General features: G+C 42.3%; 1 protein-coding gene across 1 annotated transcript; it reads left to right on the forward strand.

Moving 5' to 3' along the window:
• The first annotated feature begins 2,049 nt into the window (after nucleotides 1–2,049).
• On the forward strand, nucleotides 2,050–13,031 carry RBM24 (RNA binding motif protein 24). Its single transcript, XM_082499138.1, has 4 exons — nucleotides 2,050–2,656; nucleotides 3,257–3,380; nucleotides 4,488–4,542; nucleotides 10,921–13,031. Exons 1-4 carry the CDS (start codon nucleotides 2,489–2,491, stop codon nucleotides 11,249–11,251), a joined length of 678 nt encoding a protein of 225 aa, XP_082355264.1. The 5' UTR covers nucleotides 2,050–2,488; the 3' UTR covers nucleotides 11,252–13,031.
• Nucleotides 13,032–24,499: the final 11,468 nt, after the last annotated feature.

The following is a 24,499-nucleotide window of genomic DNA, read 5'->3' on the forward strand; positions in this document are numbered from 1 at the left end:
GAGAGAAGGACCAGAAAAGGCTTGTTCTTTACAGGAACCTGTAAATGCTGCAAAAACAGTAAGCAGATTAGGGACATGTGAAGGAAATAAACTGTGGAGTTTTTTTATTAAGAAGTGTATCCTGGACCTCAAGTTAACGATGGTATTGTGGTTGTGTTTGGATTTGCAGCAGAAGGACTCAGACTAGAGCAAGGGCTGCCAGATGAACCCTATCTAAATGCAAGAAGTTTGTCCTTTGTTGGGACGTAAATGCAGAAAGTTAGGTTTTGTTTCTGCATCCTGGAAGACCCGCTGCTGCTGTCAGACCAAAAGGCTAGGTTTTGGGTTTGGGTCTGCCAAAGTCATCAATCTTCCACTAGGGCTGAAAGAGGTGAACTCCTAAATACACCTGCAATTAGTTCTGGCATAGTCAAGTGTTGCTTTTCTGGCCTTAATACAGGAGTTTGTGTAATGACTGCAAAAACTAGGGTAATTCACCATTCCTGCAGATGCCACAAGATACGCAGGAGTGCTGGGCCCAGGAGGGAAAGGAAACGGGATGGGCTATGTTTGGGTTTAGGGGAAGTTCATCTTTCAGGTCTCCAAGGGGCTGAGAACTTAAATGTACTCCTAAGCTGTTTGTGGGCTGCAGTGCGCTACTGAGCGCTGACACCTCTAGTTGGGCTAGTATTTAAGTTCAGGTCACTGGGCCAGAGTTTAAAGTTACAGGTAGCCCTTGGAACAGAAGCGGCTGGAGTGTCAGGTTTAACACAATGTTCCAGACCAGCATAAGAGCCATGCTGGGAGAAATTTTGGGGCAGAGTTAGCTGGCCTAACTGGATTCAGGCCAAGGTTAAGGACTTGTCATAGATTAAGCTGAAAAGCAACATTTACGTCTGGATCCTGGTAGGGTTGCTAGGCTTCAGCCTGAGTTAGTCCTAACATATTAAACCAAATGATTTAATCTGGAGAGTCTGAAGGATCAAGTAGGGTTTAGTGATAGCATGACCTAATATTGTACAGGCCATTAGAACTAGGACAATGACTGCCGAAAAAATCAAATGGGGCCAAGGTTACATACAGGGCAAGCAAGTTTAGGGGTAAGTGTCGTCATTATGGTTAACCTTTGGTAGCAGAGGGGCTGAAGAGCTTTGTGAAAATCCCTCCTGCAACTGATGCATTGCTCTTTTTTTCTAAGGGAGAAAGGGACTTCACAGGAAAAAGTCTAACAAGACAGAGGAAGTAGGAGAAAAGAAAAAGAGACACCAGTACTTATCAAGACTTTGGGACCACAAGGGAATGGTTTAGAAGTCTATACACATGGGCACATCTGTTTTCCCCAATCTTTGACCTTCCTCCCATCCTTCCTGTCTCCCTGTGGGTCTTCCCCCCTCCCCAACTCCCACAGTCCTCTGCCTCTCCATGTCACACAGGCGTTCCTTTCTTTTTGTTCCTATGCATTCTTCCCAGTTCCAGCACAGGGCAGAGGCAGCAAGAGAAGAGAAAAACAAGGGAAGCAGCTTTACCAGGTTTGGGGTTTTTTTTCATCCTGTGTCCAAACCAATAACAAGAACCACCACCACCACAACAATAACACAAGTGCTGCGGCACTGTAGCATCCCTAGCCAGGGGAGAGAGGTAAGCGAGGGTGGCACAGGGCTTTCACCACAAGCCTTCGGGGAGGGATGGAAACATTTGAGGATTGCCAGCTCCCAGTGAGCCGGCTCTGCCCGCGGGGTCTCCGGCTGCATGGGCAGCGGTGACCCCACAAGACCCTCCATCCCGGCACTTCTGTTTGCACAAGCCCGGGGCAAACCTGCCTCAGAAGGCACCCAGCCTCCCCGCGGGGCACTCCTGAAGCAGCCCCTTCGCCTGGCGACTCCAAGGGCAGGCTCCCGCCCCACGGGTAGGAGCGGGGTGGGGGGCGGCTGGGGGGGACGGACGACATCCAGCTGTTGCCAACAGCTGTGTGTCAGCCCCGGCTGGGCCGCGGCCGAGCGCGGGGTCCGCCCCGCCGCCGTCCCCGCCCCTGCGAGGAGGAGGAGGAGGAGGAACCGAGAGTGCCCGACCCGGTGGCTTTTAGGGGGGGGAGGCCACTCAGTTGTTAGCGCCCAGGCCCTGCGCTCCTCTTCCCGCTGCTGCTTCTGCTCGTTTCCAGCGCTGACGGCCGCCAGGCTGGCTGCTGCCCGGCTGCCCCTCCTCCTTTTGCCGGTACCTACCTCAAAACCTCCGGAGGCTGCGGGGCTCCGCTCTTGAAGGAGGAGGAAGCTGGGTTTGCAAAGGCGAAAGGGAATTGCATTGTAACTGGGTGGCGGGAGAGGGGGGAAACGGGGGGAGGGGGGTTCAGAGAGGAGGAGAGAAAAAAAAAAAGAAAAACAAACAAAAAAAATAAAAAAGAAAGCAAGAGCGGGGCTGAGTCTGGAAGCGGGTCCCGCCGCCCAGGACCCGCACGCCCCGGCGGCCACGCGTGGGTGCAGAGCGCGGCGCGGCGCGCAGGGCCCGGCGGAAGATGCACACGACGCAGAAGGACACCACGTACACCAAGATCTTCGTCGGGGGCTTGCCCTACCACACCACCGACTCCAGCCTGCGCAAGTACTTCGAGGTCTTCGGGGACATCGAGGAGGCGGTGGTCATCACCGACCGGCAGACGGGCAAGTCCCGGGGATACGGCTTTGTAAGTGCCGGGGCGCGGGGCTGGGGCGGAGAGGGAGGGGGCAGGTGGAGAAACTTATGCGGGGGGGGGGGGGGGGGGTCGCAGCCAGGAGACGGGCAGGCTCGGGGCACGGGAGGAAGTTTGGCTTTTTTTGCCGTTTTCCCCCTTTTTTTGCCCCCCCCCCCTTTTTTTTTTCCTTTCCACTCCCTGCTGGAGAGTTTGGAAGGGGGGGAGGACGAGGGGGGGATTACTGAAAAAGGAGATTGGGGGGGGGGGGGGGGGGGATTGCCTAATTTCTCGCAGCGCCCGCACCGCGCCTGTTGCTGCCTGATACGGCCGCGCCGGGGGTTATCTGCCGGCGGCGGAGCTCGGTGCTCGCCCTCCGCCCTGCGCCGGCCGCCGCTCCCGCCGCCCCGCTGCCCGGCTGCCCCGCTCCCGCCGCGGCCGTCGGGGCGCTCCGCTCCGCTGGGTTGGGCGGACGGGGACCCTTTGCCGCCCCGGTTGTCCTCCCCCCACCTCCCAGCGCCGCCCGGGGGGGGGTCCAGCCGGGTGGCTGCCGTGGGGGAGAGGTTTCTCCTTGCCCGCCGAAAGGGATCTGATGGGCAGCATCGCCCGTTTAAGGTCACCATGGCTGACAGAGCTGCTGCTGAAAGGGCTTGTAAAGACCCCAACCCCATCATCGACGGCAGGAAAGCCAACGTGAACCTGGCGTACCTGGGTGCCAAGCCGCGGATAATGCAGCCAGGTGAGGAAGCGGCCCTGAAGGGCTTTTCTCGCTGTACCTCAGGTTTCTGAAGAGAGTAAAACTTCAAAAAAGAGGCAGTGCTGTCTGGCACTGTCCTGAAGTGCGCTGGCTGCTGGGCTGTGCTTTGGTTTTGATTTTTCAGTGCAGTGTGTAGTAACTTTCTGGCTATTTTGGTACATGCGCCTTACTTAAAAACTAAAAGTGATCAGAAAGAAAATATCTGCACTTCCCCAGGAAGACTTCCACAGCTCCGACACTTCATTGGTTATTCCCGCTGCTGGGAGTGTGGTGGCGCTGACCATTTACAGTATCGTTGCAGGGAAAGATTGGCCTAGGAAAGAATCGCTTCCAATGTGTGCGGTCTTATTAATACAAACAGTATCATAATGCAAACTCCTCCAACAGATGGGAGCTATTATGCAGACTTTAAAATGAAACGGCTCTTCTTAAGACCACATCTGAGCCAATCTGATGTCCTAGATGCTTCCTAAACTGCTGCTTTGCAGCAAGGGGGACAGGAGTCCAGACCGTGTGCACGTTTGGGCTCTAAAGGAGACTGCTCTGAGTTCCCATGTGCTTGGCCCGAGGAACACTTCTGTGAGTAATTAAGTGCCCACCAAAGAAAGAAGGGGTTTATGCTTGGGCGCTTGAAGAATAGAAGTGAAGTTGGAATTTGACCGCCATGCTTAGTCCTCATGAGTAGAGATAGCTCAAATTTAAGTCTGTAGAAAGTACGCAAACACACTGATGAATAGAAAGTACCATATAATCCTTCAGAGGCTAAAGTTAGGGACCACAATGGAGCGCAAAATAAAATGTGAATGAAAACCTTGTGCTTATTGTTTAGAAAAAGTTGTTCCTCTGAACATCTCTAGGAAAGGATGTGCTTTACTGGTTTAAGTTCTGTATTGCATGTATGTGTGTGCGTGTATATATGGATTGATATATTTTACTTTCTCATTTGTGGTTCTGCAGCCTTGCAGACATCGTCACTGGAGGTTGCTTGTGAAGGCTGTTACTCTGCGTTTGTGTGCATGTGTGTATATAGCATAAATAAGTGCCCACAAGAACACCCGTACAGAGAATGTGATGTGTTTCTGTTGATAGGTTTTGCCTTTGGTGTCCAGCAGCTTCATCCAGCTCTCATACAGAGGCCTTTTGGGTAAGTCTGTTCAATGGGACCTCAAATAGGGGAGGAAAAAATCTTTTTTTTAAATAAGGAAAGAAAAATATGATCCTTGAAGGCTTCTTGCAGTAGCAGCCTTATAAACTCACCAGCAGTGCTGAAGTTCTCAGACTTATAAATGTATACCCATAAATGCGCTCATCTTGTCGGTCATGTTCTAAATGCCGCAGCTGAGTCAAGTTGTGTGGGATGTGTCCCTTCCACTAAGCAGTCTGGTCCCGTATGACCTTATGATAAAACAAGGAGGTATGACTTGATGCAAGATTGCTGTGCCCCGTTTCTCTTTTTTTCAGCTTGACTCAATGTTATTTATCTCTTTCTAATCTGACAGGGATCGTTTACAGTTAAGATAACTGATCAGAAGGATATGATGATAAGAGGTGGAATAGTTCTGTTTGGAATTAAACTCTGTAACCAGTAGACTCAAACACAAACAAGCTAAAATGGTGATTAACGATGCATGTATGTTTTTTTCATATAGTCAATAGACCTCCGTGTGCGTTTTTTTTTTTATTTATTTATTACAGTAATGAAGTGGTGTTGATAGCTAAACTGTGTGCTTTTATTTAATTGAAAGAGCTGTAGTGAAAGTTTTTTGGGGGGCTCTTTTTAATTTTGTTTTTGTTGTTGAGGAGTGACTTTGCCATGGGGAGCAAAGGGTCTTTTTTTTTTTTCCTTGCTTTCAAGCTGTAGCCTGTGATTTTTTTAACCATATTTTGTAGTGAGTGCTAAATTGTGTGACTTCTTGATTTTTAAGTAAATCAACGTATTGCTTGCATGTTCATAATTTTTTTGGAGGGTTTGTTCTTGGGAGGGGTGGGGAGCTCCGTATTAACAATGTGCGTCCATTTGGGCTTTCTAATTTGAGATTTTTTTTCTTCAATCTGTCTTTAATATGTAGCGCATTTCTCCTTGACTTGAATATACTATTCCTAAGTAGATCTAACTCTTGCTTCTTCTAGGCATATAATTAGGAGGTGAAGTCTGCTTTAAACTTTCCATACAGTGTCACTTAACTAATGCACACTGACTGAAAAACTCATTGCAAAATAATGCATTTTGCTAATTAATGAGTAAGCTAACAATAAAGCAGGGAAAATGCGTCACAAATGTATTTTGTTTATTTGATTAGAATAGCTTTAGAATATTGTACCTAGCTGTTATTAAGCAACTATAGCTTCTCAGTAGTTTGATTTGTCAAAACAGTAGGAAACAGTTCCTGTCCTCAAAACTGTAGGAAAAAGTTGTCCTAGAAACTTTACATACTTTCAAAAGAGAGTGTTGATTCTTCTGAGACCCGTGGGGAGGTTGTGGAAAACTTTTTGTCTTTTTTTTTTTTTTTTTTTTTTTCTCCTTCTTATGATTATCCTCTACTGTATTTTGTTTGACTTCTTCGAAGTGTGAGGAGACGACAGTGTATATGCAGTCATCAGTTTATGATGCCTGGGCTAAGGTAGGCAGGAGGCGGAGCACGTTGTCTCCAGAGCTGTTAAAGCACTTGTTGCAAAGAGGAACCAGTGGACTGCCCGGGGATCAGCCATGGAGAGAGACTGAGTATTTGCTGAGCACAACAGAAAAGGAGAACCTGTAGCAATCTGTTGCTAAAAGAACTGTGCAAATGGAGGGATCTTTCTTGCTTTCCTTACCCAGAGAGAACAATAGAACATGTAAATCGCGTTAGGTCACGGAAATTCTTCCAGCAGGTGGAATAAGGTTTTATTTCTAACGCAATGTACATAAATCTGAAGAAAAGGAATGTTAGTTGCAGGGTCATGTATATATGAAAATTGTTCATTTTTAATCCTTGGCTTTTGCCTTTCTTCTGCTATGTTCAAACAAAGGAGATTACTCATCCTGCCTCCTCCTCAAAATTTTCTATGACCTGTACTTTTTCAGGTAGTTCAGATTAAGAATAGCATTCATTAGGATGAATGAACATCTTCATTCACTATATTCCTTGACAATAAGAGCGGTTGTTTCAGTGCTTACTTGAATCTATTTTCATTGAAGAGTTCACACTTAGACGAAGTAACATAGATTGCGCTGAAATACATGGTCACCTTTCTTCCTCCTGTGCAGTTGCACTTTTTAAAAAAGTGCACTTTACTAATATGCTGTGTAAAATGGGTTTGGTGGTGATTCACTACCGATATTCTGCTAATCCATACACAAAAGCTCCAAATATTTTGTGGTTTTTCATTCCTACCAGAGTTCAAATTAGTGAGGTGCTGCCATATTCTGGTATGGTCAGCAGTGTTTTGATATGGTTCCCCACCTATCAAACAAGAAACTGAAAATAATTGGATTACTTTTACTGAGAAGATGCAGAAGTACAATATTCTCAATTAAGTACAACATTATTGTGGTGGAGGGAGCCAGAAACTAGATTAGCTTCAATGCATGAAGCATTTAAAATGCTGGGAATTTTTCTTTATTCAGTGCTGCAGAGATCAGTTCATCCACCAAATAACATTTCTCCCTGCTCTTTACATTCAGCATCTATCTTACTGCTGGTGTGTTTCGTAGAAAGCTGTTCGATCACAGGACTGGTTATCTATACAGCTCTGTTTTCAGGATTGTTTATTAAAATACTATCTCTGAGTTCAACAGGAATTTATGGAGGGGGAAGATGACTTTGCCTCCAAAAATAGCGTTTCTCATTTTGCTTTTGTAATTTTTTGCTTTACTATTGGTGGAAAAATACAGGGTTATACAGAGGTACTGGTGTAGGATATGATTTGTTCTGTTGGAGAGACGTTTTTCCTTTATTTCTGTCTAAAACTTGTACCTCAATCAAAATGAGAACATTCCCGCTGTTTTTAGTAAGACCAGAGTTAAGTCTAAAGTGATTAAGTTCATTATCAAACGGTTAGCTGATACTATCTGCTGGGGTACTACTATCTTCCAAGAGTTATGCCATTCTGCCTGTCTTAAGAGAGAACGAAAAGCACTTTCTTGAGTGTATGATCAGAAGACCTGTTTAGTACTAGACTACGGATAATCTGGGAAGAGGGAGTGAAGCCGGAACAGACAGAATTTAACCTGCAGAATGCTAGATGTCCTCTTAATGGTATCAGGAAGAAATTTAAAAGGAAGCATTTTAAGAGTCTTGTATGTCTTGATGTTTATGTAACCTATTTCTGCTATAAGGAAAGCTGTGCATTGGTGCAAATGTACTCTTTTAATTCTGCTTACCAAACCAGATGATGCCATGCAAGGGCCAAAGCAAGACATTTAGTTCAAAGTTAAATATCTACTTTCACAAGAACTTAATGTTGAGAGTCAGTGATGTACTACTGCTGCTGAATTTCTGTATGCCACAGCTCTCTGCATTAGCCTACAAAGCTTTCTTTCTATTGAAACAATTAGCTTTCACTTAATTATTGCTTATAGGATTATTTTTGAGGTTGTAGTTAAAGACAAGTCTTCTGTTACAACAACAATGAAGGTCTTACAGTACATGGCAGGAGCGTATATCATTCAATTTTGAATATTTCAAAGCTAAAGTTACTGCTAAAGTTAAATGTGGCTTCCCTTTTTCATTATTGCAGAAGCATAAATCAATAAATATACACTCCAAAATAAAAACTACTGCCAGAAAAGAAAGCTTAAACCGTGTATAATTCTCACACTTCTATTCTCTAAAGTAAAGCAGCAGCTTTTATTTAAAATTAGGGATACCAAGGATATCCAGCATAACTGGGAATTACTTTTTCAGCTTTTGACCTGGCAGAGCATTAAAAGCAGTTGGGTTCTGAATGGCTGAGACCTACATTTGCTGGCCTCTGCAGTAGGTAGAAATTTACTTTGGCCATATAAAGCCATTTTACTCGACTCAAAACAGTTGTAGCATGACAGATGATCAAAAATAGCCCCACTGCAGCTTATGCTGTCAATCATCATGTGTGAAATGGCATGATGGTGAGGAGCCTGCACAGGGTTTATGTTTATTGTAGGGTAAGATGTGGCAAACAGATAGTGTTTCATAACTTCACCACCTGTTAGCTTCTTGGCTTAAATAAAACAAGTCACAAGAGTTTAAGTGGGAGCACATGTATCTTTCTGTCTTGTTCAAAGATATGGCCAAATGTCCTAATGTCTTCAGAAAATCTTAGTAACATCAGTTTAAGTCAACACAAGCATCTAGATAAGCTTGCTTACTGTCTCTTCTGTTAGAATTACTCCCTTTCATAAATGCTGTATGTAAAGATTGCTTTGATTTGGTGTTAAATGGACTCTCAATGATGCAGAAGAGGCTCTCGGTGATTTCAAATTTGGTTTTGTACCTCTTCCCTTAATACTTAAAAAACGTGGTGTTATATTTATTAGGATTGAACTTGATTGGTGACCAACACAAAATGCTTGTTTATGCTCATCCATCTTGTATGGAGAGCTCAGGTAATGATGTGTATTTAAATGCACAGAGCCAGCTTAAGTATGCTTCAAATGCACTTCTGGCTAATCACTTCATAAATTAGGTGAGTGTTAAAAACCCAACTTACGGTTTTGTTTTATGTTTTCTTTCCCTTCCCAATCCCTATTTGTCACTCTTTTTTTTTTCTTTTCTCCCTTCACACAGAAGGAAATCAATTTCATTGACATGTTGGGTTTTTATGATTGTGGTGTTCATGTCTTCAACATGGCAACTGAACATTTCTCTCTGCTAATATTCCTATTCAATCAACTGAGCTCTTTTTTTCTTAAAAAGAAAACTAGACTGTTGTAAAACCTGACTATCACCTATTTTAAATTATGTTTTGCTATTAATCTAGTTGACAGTGTCCCTTCTGATTGAAATGTATCCTTGTTGATCACTTCAGTAAATCTTGAAGTTATTTTTAAAAATGAAACAAGAAAAAAAAAACCACCTTTTCATTAAATCTTGAATTTGGAGAAAAGAGGACAGTTTTTACTGTTGCAACTTACATCTGTGCTTACAGTGCACTAAAAGGTTGGTGCAGTCTTTAGAGTTGTCTGTAAAGGTAAAGTTCGGTATGAAATAGTAATAAATCAGCACAAGCAGTTTCTCATGGATTTATAAAGATTCACTGACTGGAAAGGAGTTGCATATATGAAGGACTTCTCTGTGGAAATCCAGATGCAAGACAGGGCTATGAATGTCAAATGATAATTAATACTGAGTATATTATTTTTTTAAATCGTATTATATGATAAAATACAACTATGAGATGAATTTGTATATATGCTTGTGTGCTAAGACAACGATATGACCAATTTTCAAAACTGAAGGACTAACTAAACAAGCCAAGGAAGCAAGTTTTGTGACTGGAGAAGATGGGAAAGAGTGTACTGATCTGTTCAGAATGGTGATTTCTTGAGCTGTAAATTTGTCTTTTTGCTTTTGTTAAGCACCAGATCTATTTAGACTTAATCCTATGCCCATCTCCCAAAAAACTCTATGCTGTATGTCTTGCATAGAAATAAACAAGCTGGCACAAAACAGGACATCAGTGGCCTGATAATCAAACAGGTTTGACCCTTGTGTCCTTACGAACTTTATAAAAGTGTGATGCACATGTACTTAGGAGTCACTGTTATGGATTTTAATAGCATCTATGTAGCTTCCCCTCAATGGCCTCTTGTGACGGAGTGAGCTGCACTATCGTTCGTTTGGAAAGTGTGATTCTTGCTGTGTTTACCACACTTGTGAACTTTATTTAAACTCCTTTGTCGCCTGTGTTGTTTTTTTTCTTATTTTTAATAAGGGTGACTGAGGTTGCAGAGAAATTAATGTGTGCTGAGTCTGCATAGCAACTTAAGTAGGGTTGCCACAATACACTCTTTCCCCTGCCTCCCCGAGAAGACTTTACATAAAGTCAGGGTTCAACCATTTTGGCGCCTTATTGGCTATTGTCAAACTCATTATAGCAATGCTGTCAAACTGCTCAGTTACTAATAATAAAAGTACTGCAGGAAATAATTTTACTAAGAGTCGAGTAGTTAAGTGAGAAGCAGGGTAATAAAAATGACTTGCAGGTGTTTTGAAAAACAAATACCGCAATTTTCCAGATGGAATAATCAAGCTTACTCCTTGAGAGTTGTCTTAAAACTGGCATCAGTAATCCTGGTCCTTCTAAAGATTTAAATAGCATTAAACATAATATCCTCAAGCAACATTACACACTCCTATTTAACTCGGCTATAATGCTGTGCTTTGGAGCGATGCTTCTCCTCGGACCAGTGAACTGGTAATTGGTCCATTCAGTCTAGTTATTGTGGCAACCCTATGCACATAACAACAACTAAATTGAGTTTGTTTTAGTTCGGAGTATGGATGTGAGGCTTAGGCGCTGACTCGCGTACCGACTAACTCCCTCTCCCATCTTTCAACAGGATACCTGCTCACTATGTCTATCCACAGGCTTTTGTGCAGCCCGGAGTGGTAATTCCCCACGTTCAGCCCGCGGCAGCCGCTGCTTCCACTACGCCCTACATCGATTACACCGGAGCTGCGTATGCCCAATACTCGGCCGCCGCGGCCGCCTATGAGCAGTACCCGTACGCCGCCTCGCCGGCTGCCGCTGCCGGGTACGTGGCGGCGGGGGGCTACGGCTATGCCGTGCAACAGCCCATCACTGCAGCGGCGCCGGGGACGGCCGCTGCGGCTGCTGCTGCTTTTGGCCAGTACCAGCCCCAACAGCTGCAGACAGACCGTATGCAATAGCAGATGGACTCCTGAAGGAAGCTCGCTCTTTCTCTTCCTCTTTTCAGCCTTCCAGTATAAGTAGTTAATCAGAGACAATTGATATTAACTAAGGAGCTTTAAGGAAAGCGATGCTATTGCGAAACTAAAGATTTTTATTCCACTGTCTTCATACAGTATGCATCCAAATCATGTTGTTAGAGGGGAGGGGTACTGCGGCATGTCTAGTTTCAAGTATCAAGCCAGAAGAAAATGGGGAAAAAAATACTGTACTGTCATGAAAGAGTGGCAGGAGTAGCAATGGGACTTCACATTTTCAAAGAAACAAATAAGAACCAAAAAAGGCAAAGGTGTACCTTTTACAGTATCAGGGAAGCAAAACTGCCTTTTATAAGTAAGAAAATGGTATTTGAAAAGTTTGAACCAGGGAAAAAACTGAGTCAGCAATATGTAATCTTTATCCATTTTAAGAGGAAACAAGCTTAAAGCACTGATTGTCCTTTCTAGCTTTCAGAAGTTGTCTTCGTGAGATAGTACCTTCTCACTGTCTCACTAACGGGCATCGAACAACCCAAGGAAGATGGCCGGCTAGTAAGATGGCGGACAGGCACCAAAGTTATTTTCTTCTCTGTCCTCTGGATGAGTGGAACTATGGAGCAAGTGATGTGGAAGTAAGGGGTGCAACAGCTGTAGAGACAATCAATAACACAGACAGTTCTGGACAGAACACATCACTCGTGCTCATGTGATGAGCTTGTCACATCCTAATCCCTCGCCCCATCCTGTTTCACTTTTGGGAAACTTTAACTGCTGGTGTCAGCTATTCTGATTCTAAAATAGGATCAGCCCTTTACTACAACAGCCTTCTCTTTCTATTTATTGCATCTATTCGTAACTTGTGAATAAAGGCAGGAAGAAGCTTAATGAATTAAAACCTTTAAGAACTGTTTTAAGGGAATTTTCTTTTCTGAAACCATTTGTACAATTTTAATATCTATTTCAGGATTCTATTTAAAATATTTATTAGCAAACATACAGTACACGAGGCAACTTTTGTTACCAAGACTGCAGTTCTTGAAGGGTTAATGGTATGTGATTTATACTGTGCCTTAATTGTTATGCTATTTAAAAAGAAATATTTATTTTGAAAGTTTTACTATGCTGCACTCTAAAGAAAGCAACTTTAGATGTGACACTGTAAAATTATGTATTCATCTCATGGCATAAATTATTTAGTAGGCTTAGATGTAGCATATTAAATATTAACCTAATTAACTAAGGATGTTGACTTGGATTTATTTAAATTCAGTATGTGCACTGTATGAGGGTACTCTTAAATTAACACTTTTTTAGGTTTTTACATAAAATATTGCTAGTTCATTCTTTTTCCCTCTACTAGTTTTTCATGTAGACCTCTCAAACGCATTAGTGCCGTTTTCTCACTCATCTGTATGTAGACTGACTATTTTTCCCTTTGCTAGAAAATGCTGCTTTACATTGTCCTGTGAAACTACAATACTTGCAATTTTTATTCTTGACCGAAATGGAATTTAATATTTTACACTGTATTGGATTTTTTTATACTTGAACAATTTCATACAAGGGAAGACAGGATAGCATTTTTATGGACTTTATCCAATGTCACTGGATTTATTTTAAGTATTCTGAATACTAGCCAGTGTTATAATGTAGACATGACTCTCCTGTGCATATTATTTATTCAGTATGTATATTGCTTTACATCATTTCAGATCCCTTAATCTATTCACTCGTATTAAAACAATAAAAAAATGTTGTCGCATCCTGTCTAGTGATGTTCTTGCTCAAGTTGTCTTAGATCTTGTTTAGTTAAAACTAGGGGGCAACACTTTATGTAATTTTTCTGGTCTGTGGGGTGAATAGCAGCATATGCACCAACTTTAAATACATAGACTGATTATGAACTGTATTACATGGAGGAAATTATACAGAGAAGATGGAGAAGAGTTATCATAAAATAATTCAGAGTGGAAGGGACTTTGGGAGGTCCCAGGTTACTTATGGCTTTGTCCAATCAGGTCTTAAAATCCTCCATTTGGAGACTACACAACCCCTCTGGGTAATCTAGTCTACTACCTAATTATCCCCATAGTGTCTTCTTTTTTTTTTTTTTTTCCTTCTATCTAGCCAGAGCCTCCCCTGTTCGTTTATAACCTTGGTCTCATTCTTTGGCAGAGAGCCCAGCCCTGTCTTCTCAGTAACCTCCTCTTAGGAACTGGAAAGTTACTGTTCTCTTCCATAGGCTGAACAAACCCCAATGCCTCAGCCTCTCTTCGCGAGTCTCATGCTTCAACATCCAGCCATTCTGTTGGCCCTCCAGTGGAGTCGTTCCAAGTTTATCAACAGCTTTCATGTACTGGGAGACTCAAGACTGGACCCACTATGCCAGTTGTGGTCTAATGAGTGCTGAGTGAAAGGGAATAATTAGTTCCCTTGATCTGCCATCTGTGCTCCTGTTGATCCAGTCTGATGTACTTTCACTGATGCCAGACCTTACCACTGACTCCTGTTCAGCCTGCCCCAAGCCTCCCATGTCCTTTTCAGCAGAGCTGCTGCCAAGCCAGTCATGTCCTGGGGTATGCAGGGGTTCAGTCTGTCTGAGAGAAAGGATCCTCTATTTGTCCTTACTGAATTTCATGAGGTTCCTCTTGGCCTAAGCCTCCAGCAAGTGTAAATCCCTCTGAATGGCAGACCTGATCTCAAGTGTATCAACCACACCTTCCATTTAGTATCATAATTCTGCAGACCTAATAGTCCTGCATCCTGTCTCTTCCTCGAGGTCATTGATAAAGATATCAGACAGGACAGACCCCTGAGGAGCTCCACTGTAACCAGCCTCCGGACAGAGCATAAGTGCTTTTGACCAATGATTCAGTCAGTTTTTTGCCTATCTAGACTGGACCATTGGAAAGGATTCTGTGGGAGACTACATGGAAAGCCTTGCTAAACTGAAGGTAGACAACATTCTCTGCTTTCCCTTCATCAGCTGATGATGTCATCACATGAGTCAATTAGGTTGGTCTGGCATGATTTACCCTTGTAAATCCATGCTGGCTATTCCCAATCACTACCTTCTCCTTCATATGCCCGGAAATTACTTCCAAGATTACTCACTCCATGATTATTCTGTAGTTACCTAGATTGTCCTTCTTGCCCTTTCTGAAGATGGGTGCATCATCTGCTTTTCTCCAGTCACAGAAGACGTCCCCAATCTCCACAACCTTTCAAAGATGATAGTGAGCAGCCTAACAATGACAACAGCCAGCTCTCTCAGTACCCTTGGGTGCTGCCCATCTGGTCCCATGCACTTATGTGGATTGAGATTCCTCAAGAGGTCCCTGAATGAATTCCCTTCCACACCTGGCGGTTTCTTTTGTCCTTGATCCCCTCCTATAAGTACAAAGCGTTGTTATTAACCTAAAGCCCAGGACACCTTTTCGCATATAGTACTTGAACTGGGAAGCACTGAAGTAGCTGCTCAGATCCAGTTGATGATGGATCTCTAGGAATACTCAACATTTCAATACCAATCCAAGCCACTAATGGCCAAAAGCAGTTGCTACCTGATACCTGAAAGAAGCCTCTGTGAAATGCATGACAGTCTTAGCCAGTTCTTTGAGGAGTCGGGGGGGATGTTCATATAATCTTCATATTGAAATTCATTACTGCAGCTGTCACTCTTACAGTGACTTCAGCAGAAGCACAGGCTTGACTGCAGAATATGAGCTGTTCTTTCATTGACAAAAGTGGTCTTTTGAAGTGAAAGAAGTGAAATGGAAGTGATAGAAAAGACTTTTCCTGGTTTTGGGGTCAGATTTCATTTCACCATGGAGGATTATGAGACTCAGTTGTCCAGAACTGGTACACTCACTAACATCCTGGGCTGATGCTGTCATGTTCTGTTCTTAATGACTGCTTATAGCCTGACTGCTGAGAAGTGTTGCCAAACTGCCTTTTGCCATCTGACTTTGCAGAGCACGCTGTAGTGTTCTTTGTGCTAAGAAGCACATAAACACCTAGCAGGGAGGTGAGTAAGAAACACTTAATAAATGCCATTTCCTACTCTGTTCTCCCATTTCCCCACTGTGATCTTCCCCAGAGAGGGTCTGCCTACCAGACATGGGATCAAGTAGGAATTAAAACCAGAAGTCCCCCTGAGTGGAAGAGAGAGGATACTGATGGCTCAGGAAACCGTGTGGCACAGTAACCTATTATTTGATACGGGATGAAGAAAGCATCTTAGCTGTACTTATATACACCCTGACAATGTCTTTGGGCCTTCCCCTACCTCCATCTGGAGGTGACAAACACCCCAGGGTAGGGCGTGAAGGGGAATGCTTGCTGCCCTGGAGGGGGACTGTGTTGTGGTAAGCCACAACAGGAGCAGAATAAAAGCTTATGGTTGCCGTTTATAAAGGTCAATTGCACGCTGGCTCTATAACTTGACAGATCAAATAACCTCAGCAAAAATGTAAATGTGCAAGTTCTAATAGCAAACCTACCTTTGGGCATACAACATAAACACTAGCTTGTTTTTGCTAAATGAGTAGCTGAACAGACCTTTGTACATAAAATACACCTCAGTAACACTTCACATACTTGAAATGCAAATAGTTCATATTACCAGGACCAAAAAATAAAAGAACCAAGAAATAGGAGCATGTAATTGTGACATATGTGAATACTGTGTTAGCATTTTACTCAAGGGATGGCCTATATGTAAGCAGCAAGAAATTGCTCACAATGCAATTTCCAGTTGTGTTTCCAAAACCTTCAAAAGAGATTTTACGTTGAAAAGTGACCACTGCTGAGTTCCTTGCAGAGGCAGGGGAGGAGGCAGAAGTTGAAACTAGGAACCATTGCTAAGGAATGTGTAGATTAAAAAGGGTATAATGCCTTGAAAGGTTACACTGATGACCTGGCTGCTAGAATTGTAGTTTTTCCTAATATTTGTATTTTCCTATTAACTAGTGGACATAACTTGGTATTACTAGAGTTCATTATATGTAATTTTTATTGGATTTTTCAAACACATGAAAGCACTATATTAGGATTAAAATAATGATGCAACCATTCAAAGCACCTCTTAGTCTTGTTCATCAGATGCTGAGCCATTTCAAACTGAGCAATTCCCTAGTTATGCTCAAAACTTTGTGAGAAAAAGCGTTCTATTCTGAACCTATGTTTCAGTTCTGAAGAGTCTGCACGTAGGATTTGAGTTGCCTTCAGTTCAACTTAAATTTCTTTTCCAGGTTTTTGGTATAAACAAACATGTAAACAGTGTATTCAGATTGCAAAGTATGTAACTTCTGTTTTGTGTTTTCCTGTGTGCTTGAATTTCAAACTATTAGGTTATACTTCCTCAAAGTAGCAATAAAACAAGCTCTGGGCAAAATCTAACTGTAAAAAGCTCAGGCCTATAGGAAATTTTTAATGAAAAATGTATGAGCAAGTAAAAACTGACAATTATGATGGAATTTGACCTTGTAACTATCACCAAAATATACAATGCTGTGAATGAGATATAGTAAGAATGGGAAGAATAGGATAATGCAAGAAAACGAAAACCACTCAGCCTTACACTACATTTAATATTACCACATATTACAGCTTATTGGTTAGCAAGACTATCTTACAAGACGTATGCTAGAAGTTTACCTCCAGCTGTTCTTTGTATATCCCTGAAAACAATGGGGAAATGCTCTTTTATGCTAGTTTACTACATTCATGCCACCATATTATTGCTCATAAGGATCCCAAGGAACAGATTCATTATATTGTTATATACCACATTTAGAAAAACCAAGAAAACACCTTACAGTAGTAGCAACTAAAGATTTTTAACGACTTGGAAAATAGCATGGTTATGTGGGCATTTACAAAATGCTTACTATGACCAATGATTGGGCTTTGGGGACTTCTTGCAGATTCTTTTTTTCCTCCAAAGCCCAGTCTAAAATTATGAGAAAAAATAAGCTTGACATAATGTGAAAGAATAAGGAGAAAACTACAACTGTGACTGTGTTCAAACATGCAGATGCACATAGAACAAACATGCACATAGAACAATTATTAACTTTTCTCAACACAAAGTAAATTAGCTCTGGAATGATTCCCAATTCCATGTGCCAACTTTGCTGAGATAAGCCATGAATTTGGACTGGGTTACACTATCATTTTTGACCTAAATAGTCTGGGAATAAGGAGGAACTCACCGAAGTCTGTTTCATCACCAAGCATCTGAAAGTCAAAAGACACTATCCAAATTAATTGGTGAGAGGTTGCTGAGATATATATACTCTTTAGCTCAGTACCCTTGTGTTAATCTTGGGGCCAGACTTCACATGTGTGCCTGCTGCTTCTCCCCCCCCCCTCTAGATATGGCTATTGTGGATGATATGCTCCTCACTTCTATATAGGGCAAGGGCTCTTTCAGGTGCCTACTCACTTCCTACTTAAGACTTAAACTGGTTAAAATGTTTCAGTTACATTAAGAAAACCCCACTGTCTTTCACATCAAGCTTATCTGAACTTTATTAAATCTGGAAAAATGTTTATAAATGAGGTCTTGCTATCCACAGTTAACCTGCTTCTGAATTCACCGATTCCATTTGAACTAGAGCAAAAGATGTCAAAATACCAAAACTGCAGAGGTAGATCATAAGTAAAGCTCAGTGAATCCATCATCTGTCCTTCAGCTGTTAAAAAGAGTTTTGTCACTGCACTTGCAAAGGACATGAATGATTCTTTACCACACACTTGAAGAACAGAACATGTTTTTATCCAGCACTGCAGATTTTGCCATCCTGTTTACTGTTTTGTTGTGGTTTTTTTTTGGTCTGGATTTGTAGTGATGACAAAAATAATCTAAAGTTTAAAACACTGCAGTAAACAAAATTCCCTCCCAGAAAAAAATCAGGTATTTTTTTAAACATTTTGTGTTTTGATCATTTAAAAAAAAAACTATAAAAAGTCATAAATTGTTTAAAAACAAAATATCCCTGTGCTTAGAAAGTATGAGAGTAGAATGTTCTGACTTTTTACTGACAAGAACCACTACAATTGAGTGGTTTTCAACAGAAACACATCAGTGTATTTTCCAACTGCTTCAAAAGGAGGACTGATTGCTTTCTCAAGGCTGTGGATACCATACTGTTGCCAAAAATTGGGATTCCCTGGCTATTTGTTCAAACCGCTGGAATTCATCTCCTAATTTGTTCACTAGTAATATTTCTGAATGAAGATAGAAATAATCAAAGTCTAGAGGCAAATCTTGTTTTCGCTAAGGATAGTCGGACAATTTGGGAATGTTTTATGCAGACAAGTAAACATGGGGAAGAGGAACAACCAAAGCATAACCAAGTTGAAGCACAAGCTTTTTTTCAAGGTATGTGCAAAGCTTTTTAAAGTGATGGTCAGTCTCAATTATATTGTAATTTCTTCATCACAGTAACGACGAAGGACCTTAAAAGTAAGCTGCTCTCTTTGTCCAGTCTGCTCTCTTTCTAGCCCTGGGAGATGGTGAGTAGCACATTAATGCGATAAGGAACGTGCACAATTTCTTCTTCAATATGCAGTTATGGAGTAGTGCACATTCCTTGGCATGAGTATATGTTATGAACACTATTTAAGGAAAATGTGGTCTTCATAAACGAAGGCTTAGGTATCACAGCATGCAAGTTTTTGCATTATTCTTCCTGATTTTCATCAATATTGGCTTTTTTTCATTAGAGTACTACTTTATCAAGTAAACTCTTTTCTCATTTTCTGTAAAGTGCATCCTTTCACTAACCTGAGTGCCATCATAATTTATACTGTTTTTCCTGTATGAGAGAGTACAAAGATCTCCAGGCTTTATTCTTCTGTAAATGTCACCAGTTCCACGTACACTAGTGTATCTTGAAACTGGTTTTCCTCTGACCTTATCAAGAACAGCAATTTTCCTGTCTCCTTTAACAACACCTGGGATCTTGCCAGAAGAAATTAGAGTAAAGCTCTGAGTGCAGCAGCTGAGTGTGAAAACAGAAGCATGCCCATCAGCCTTCGGAGGGCTTGTGTCAGAAGGGAGCTGCCCCTGACGGGGCTGCAGTAGCTCAGCTGAGCGAGTGCCTGAGAAGGGCACACCAGAGTTGAAAGGCTTTCTTGTGTGAATGCATTGGTTTAGCCTTAATGAAGGCTAGGCAAAGGGCAAACAAAGCAACACTGTAGTGTCTTTCTGGGGAAGAAAGTCTTGGTGCCCACTGGAACTTCAAAGAACGAAGCTGGCTTCAAAGATCTTGTATTTTGTCTTCAATATAATGCAAACCATATGGAATGCCTTGGTCTGATCCCGACAGTGACAGCAGCGCTTGCCAGCAGTTCTCTAAGAATACAGGTTGGCAGAGATACAAACAGAGTGTGTGGAGGAGCCTCAAGGAATCTGGCGTCCCTAAACTCAGGGACTGGCATATTAGGGAGAAGCAGGCACCATCTCTACTCTGCCTTCTATTGCATTTAAGATACGGTTTATTTGAAATGCGGCTGCACGCTATTAACGACATTTTTTTTCAGCAGGACAGCATAGTTGCTAACTGGCCCAGCCCTTGCTGCAGAGAGAACAGAATAGCAAGCTTTGGCCACAATCAAGATGAGCTCAATACCCAGGGACTGGAGCCAGGGCCCAGACCCCAGACTGAAAACAGAAGATCTGCGTGAATATACCTGAGAGAATTGCTGGAGGCCAGAGGGGTTTGCTCTAAAGGGGTCAGAAGTACCATCTGCTTGGTGGTGATGAAAGTGCTATTACTTGCAAACATCAAAAGATTTTCATGGGTTCTTGACATATACTGTGGTATTTAACGCGCTTATGAGGATGGTACGATTGTTTGGAGTTTAAAAACTAAGAGCAAATCCAGGTCTTAACTGGCGGAGAATGAGGGTAGTTATTGCCCACTTGGTGACTCCTGAGGACAGTCATAAATATGCCAACATTAAAACAAATTGTTTCTCAGTGGGATGTTATTAAATCTAGGCAGGGTTACCTGTGAAGCCTCAGGTTCTGTCAGTCATACAGGTAAAAGATTTAATTATACCAACTGACTTAATTCCTAAATCAGCAATGATCTCAAGAAAAGAACTATTTTACCACTCTGTTCACAGATCCTGGTATTTAGAGGATTACCTGTGTTTGCAAGAACATTTGGCTACCCCCGAGAACAACTCATGAAGGCCTTGTCGTTGAGCAGAGCAAGCTGCATGTAAACCCTCCAAACAGCACTTTGCTCCACCAGGCATTGACTTGCTCTGAAATCTGTAGCACAGGAACACACTCCAACACCTGTGTGTGTTTAGTGGAAGGATAATTCTGCTGTTCAATGTGATGTGCTAGAAAGAAGAAAAGGGTAGGTACCTATCATATTCATGTTTGTGATGAACTTTGGGTCCTCTTCTGATAATGACTTGATGGAGAGAGGAAAGGAGGGGAAAAAGAAATATGAGTGGTGTTCAGCTTATTCATAGAATCGAATCGTAGAATTGTCTAGGTTGGAAGGGACCTTTAAGATCATCGAGTCCAAACATCAACCTAACACTGCCAAAACCACCACTAAACCATGTTTCTAAGCACCACGTCTACCCATCTTTTAAACACCTCCAGGGATGGCAACTCCACCACTTCCCTGGGCAGACTGTTCCAATGTTTGACAACCCTTTCTGTGAAGAAATTTTTCCTAATATCCAATCGAAACCTCCCCTGTCATAACTTGCGGCCATTTCCCCACAGTCTGACAAAAAAATATCAGTAGTGAAATCTCTCATGCTGTTCTCATTCTTGAGAAGTGGCAGAAAGCACCCCACCTTGGGGATTTTTTTTAATATAGAGTAAGATCACTCAAAGAGCAGCACGTGGGGGAACCATGACAACTACGAAACTGAAGTACTGCACTCCATTTAAATGGAGCCACCTAGGCACATTTGTAGTTTGTAGCAGCTTGTCTGGATTTACAGGTTCATGCTCCTGGTGTATAAGGTCCTGCAAAGTCAGTCTCTCCACCACTGCCCCATTTTAATTAAAAATATAACTGACCAAACCGTTCTTCCTTCTGCAACTGAAATTCTCCTTCTTTCTCAAGGTCTATGGCCACATGAACCTGGACAGCTTTCTTGGGGGGAAATTCTCATAAGTCACAAGGTGGTACAAAGCCACTGGCAAAGATCTTCTTAACCTACAGGCTGGAAAGCAGGATATGTAGAAGGCAGAGCTATTTCAACTATCAAAGGCAATGTATTGAAAAAACAGTGGGACAGTGCCTCCCCCATTATTTCTCAAATCCACTATCTCACTTCTTTTCAGATAAGTGCACCTGCACTCATTTCTCATAAACGCCTTTTAAAAAAACAGAGGCCATCTATATTTACACCAGAATGTAGAATAATAAATTGCCCAGTCTGCTGCTAATCATGGAGAAAATGATGAAGGGAAGCTGAAATCTCTTATCCCTGAGACAAATTTACTTAAGCATAAAAAGTGCAACACTAGATCTTACATGTAAAATTTTTTATAAGCTTATGCTTTTGGTTAATTGTTCCTGTTAGGGGAATATAATGTCAAGGGCTTCCAAAACAAAAGATCTTCTTTTAAAATACACGGTCAAAGGCTTTCAGGTGTCTGAAATGTTAATTTAAATGCTTTCTTTAAAAACAATTAATTGGCACCATGAACATTTCTTCTCACTCAGTCCAAGTATTTTTCCCTATGCCAGGCATGCATAACTTTCCCTGGCAAATATTCTAGCTCTCTCTGTCTCATTTGGTATTTTATCAGAGTGGCCTGTAAATCTTTTGACCTGACCCTACTATTTTCTTTAGTTAAAATAGTTAGTATATGCTACATAATGAGTTATATTTCACCAATAATAAGTGGTAATCATTTGGATGTCTTTCATAAAATTCTCAATCTAATATATTTTTATCTGCATTTTTATACCCTCTCCCCCTTTCAATTTGCTCTATTATTTTGTTATTCTGTGAGTCTACTTTACTGCCCCCCAAAACTGTGGCTGCTCTTCCTGGACATAACCATGTAGGTCAGGCAGCATGAAAGCTATCATAAATTTGCTGCCTGGTTAGGGTTTTATTGTTGTTGAAAAATAAATATTGACTATTTCCATTCTCTCTTTCACTTTCTTTGCATCCTTCTCTCTGCCTACTGTTTTTTATTCTCTCAGACTTCAAGCTGAGACTACACTCTCTAACATTTTCTAGTTCATTGGAGGTCATTAGCAAACAGCTTCAGAGAAGCTAGACAGCCTGTTTGCTCTTTTCATGTTGCTGTATTTCAGTTTTTGATGGGACAGAATCTATTAAGATCTCCTGTACTCTTCTTTTCACATAAGCTCTTTGTTCCTTATGATCTACGGAAAAAAAAAAAGCACACACATACTGTCTCTTGCTTTCACAGGTGAAAAACAGCAGAGCCATAATTTCAAAGGTAAAAAACATGCTACAGTATACAGCCTGGAAAATATGCTAAGGCACATGGAAAATAAGGAGGTGATAGGTGACAGCCAACATAGCTTCACTAAGGGCAAACTGTGCCTGACAAATTTGGTGGCCTTCTAGGATGGTGTCACAGCATTGGTGGATAAGGGAAGAGCAACTGACATCATCTACCTGAAATTGTGCAAGGCATTTGACACTGTCCCGCACAACATCCTTTTCTCTAAGTTGAAGAGACATGGATTTGACGGATGGACCACTCAGTGGACAAGGAATTGGCTGGATGGTCATGCTCAGAGTTGTGGTCAGCAGCTTGATGTCCAAGTGGAAAGCAGTAACCAATGGTGTTCCTCAGGGGTTGGTACTGGGACCAGTTTTATTTAACATCTTTGTTGGTGACATGGATGTTGGGATTGAGTGCACCCTCAGCAAGTTTGCCAATGACACCAAGCTGTGTGGAGCGGTCGACATGCTGGAGGGAAGGGATGCCATCCACAGGGACTTTGACAGGCTGGAGAGGTGGGCCTGTGCAAACCTCATGCAGTTCAACAAGGCCAAGTGCAAGGTACTGCACGTAGGTCAGGGCAATCCCAAGCACAAATACAGCCTCGGCAGGGAATGGCTGGAGAGCAGCCCTGAGGAGAAGAACCTGGGAGTGTTGGTTGATGAGAAGTTCAACATGAGCTGGCAATGTGTGCTTGCAGCCCAGAAAGCCAACAGCATCCTGGGTTGCATCAAAGGAAGCGTGGCCAGCAAGTCAAGGGAGGTGATTCTGCCCCTCTACTCTGCTCTGGTGAGACCCCACCTGGAGTACTGCACCCAGGTCTGGAGCCCCCAACATAAGAAGGACATGGACCTGTTGGAATGAGTCCAGAGGAGGGCCACAAAAATGATCAGAGCACTGGAGCACCTCTCCTATGAGGATGGGATGAGAGAATTGGGGTTGTTCAGCCTGGAGAAGAGAAGGCTCCAGGGAGACCATATAGCAGTCTTCCAGTACCTAAAGGGGGCCTACAGGAAAGATAAGGAGGGACACTTTATCAGGGAGTGTAGAGATAGAATAAGGTGTAACGGTTTTAAACTGAAAAAGGGTAGATTTAGATTAGGTATTAGGAAGAAATTCTTTACTGTGTGGGTGGTGAGACATTGGAACAGGTTGCCTAGAGAAGTTGTGGATGCCCCATCCCTGGAAGTGTTCAAGGCCAGGCTGGATGGGGCTTTGAGCAATCTGGTCTAGTGGGAGGTGTCCCTGCCCATGGCAGTGGGTTGGAACTCGATGATCTTTAAGGTCACTTCCAACTGTAACCATTCTATGACTCTATGATTCTATGATATTGGCAGATGTCTTTACATCACTGATGCATGCACCCAGACTAGATTCAAATATGTGATCAGATGCAAATAAATTATAAGCTGTTTGTATAATCAAATACATGCAAAAATACAGGTGCAGTCGTCGTGCATAAAGCCTTGAATATCTGCCCCACTGTTATATTTTACTTTCCAAAGTCACCCCGTTCTTATTATCAGCTTGTTTCAGACCCTGCCAAATTCTAGAGACTATTCATTAGACCCTTTAAGCCTGCCAACTCCTCCAGCTAGCCCTCTGGAATACAAAGCTATCTAAATCTTATAGGTCCTACCCAGAATGAGTTTGGAACTATTAAAATCAACTGCTACCAGCGCAATTTCTTCACAGAGAACGGTATTCCACTGAGGGGTTTTTACGTTCGGAATGATAAGCAGGGAATGTCT

Source organism: Vanellus vanellus (assembly GCF_965231255.1).
Source record: "Vanellus vanellus genome assembly, chromosome: 2".
Classification (NCBI taxonomy): domain Eukaryota; kingdom Metazoa; phylum Chordata; class Aves; order Charadriiformes; family Charadriidae; genus Vanellus; species Vanellus vanellus.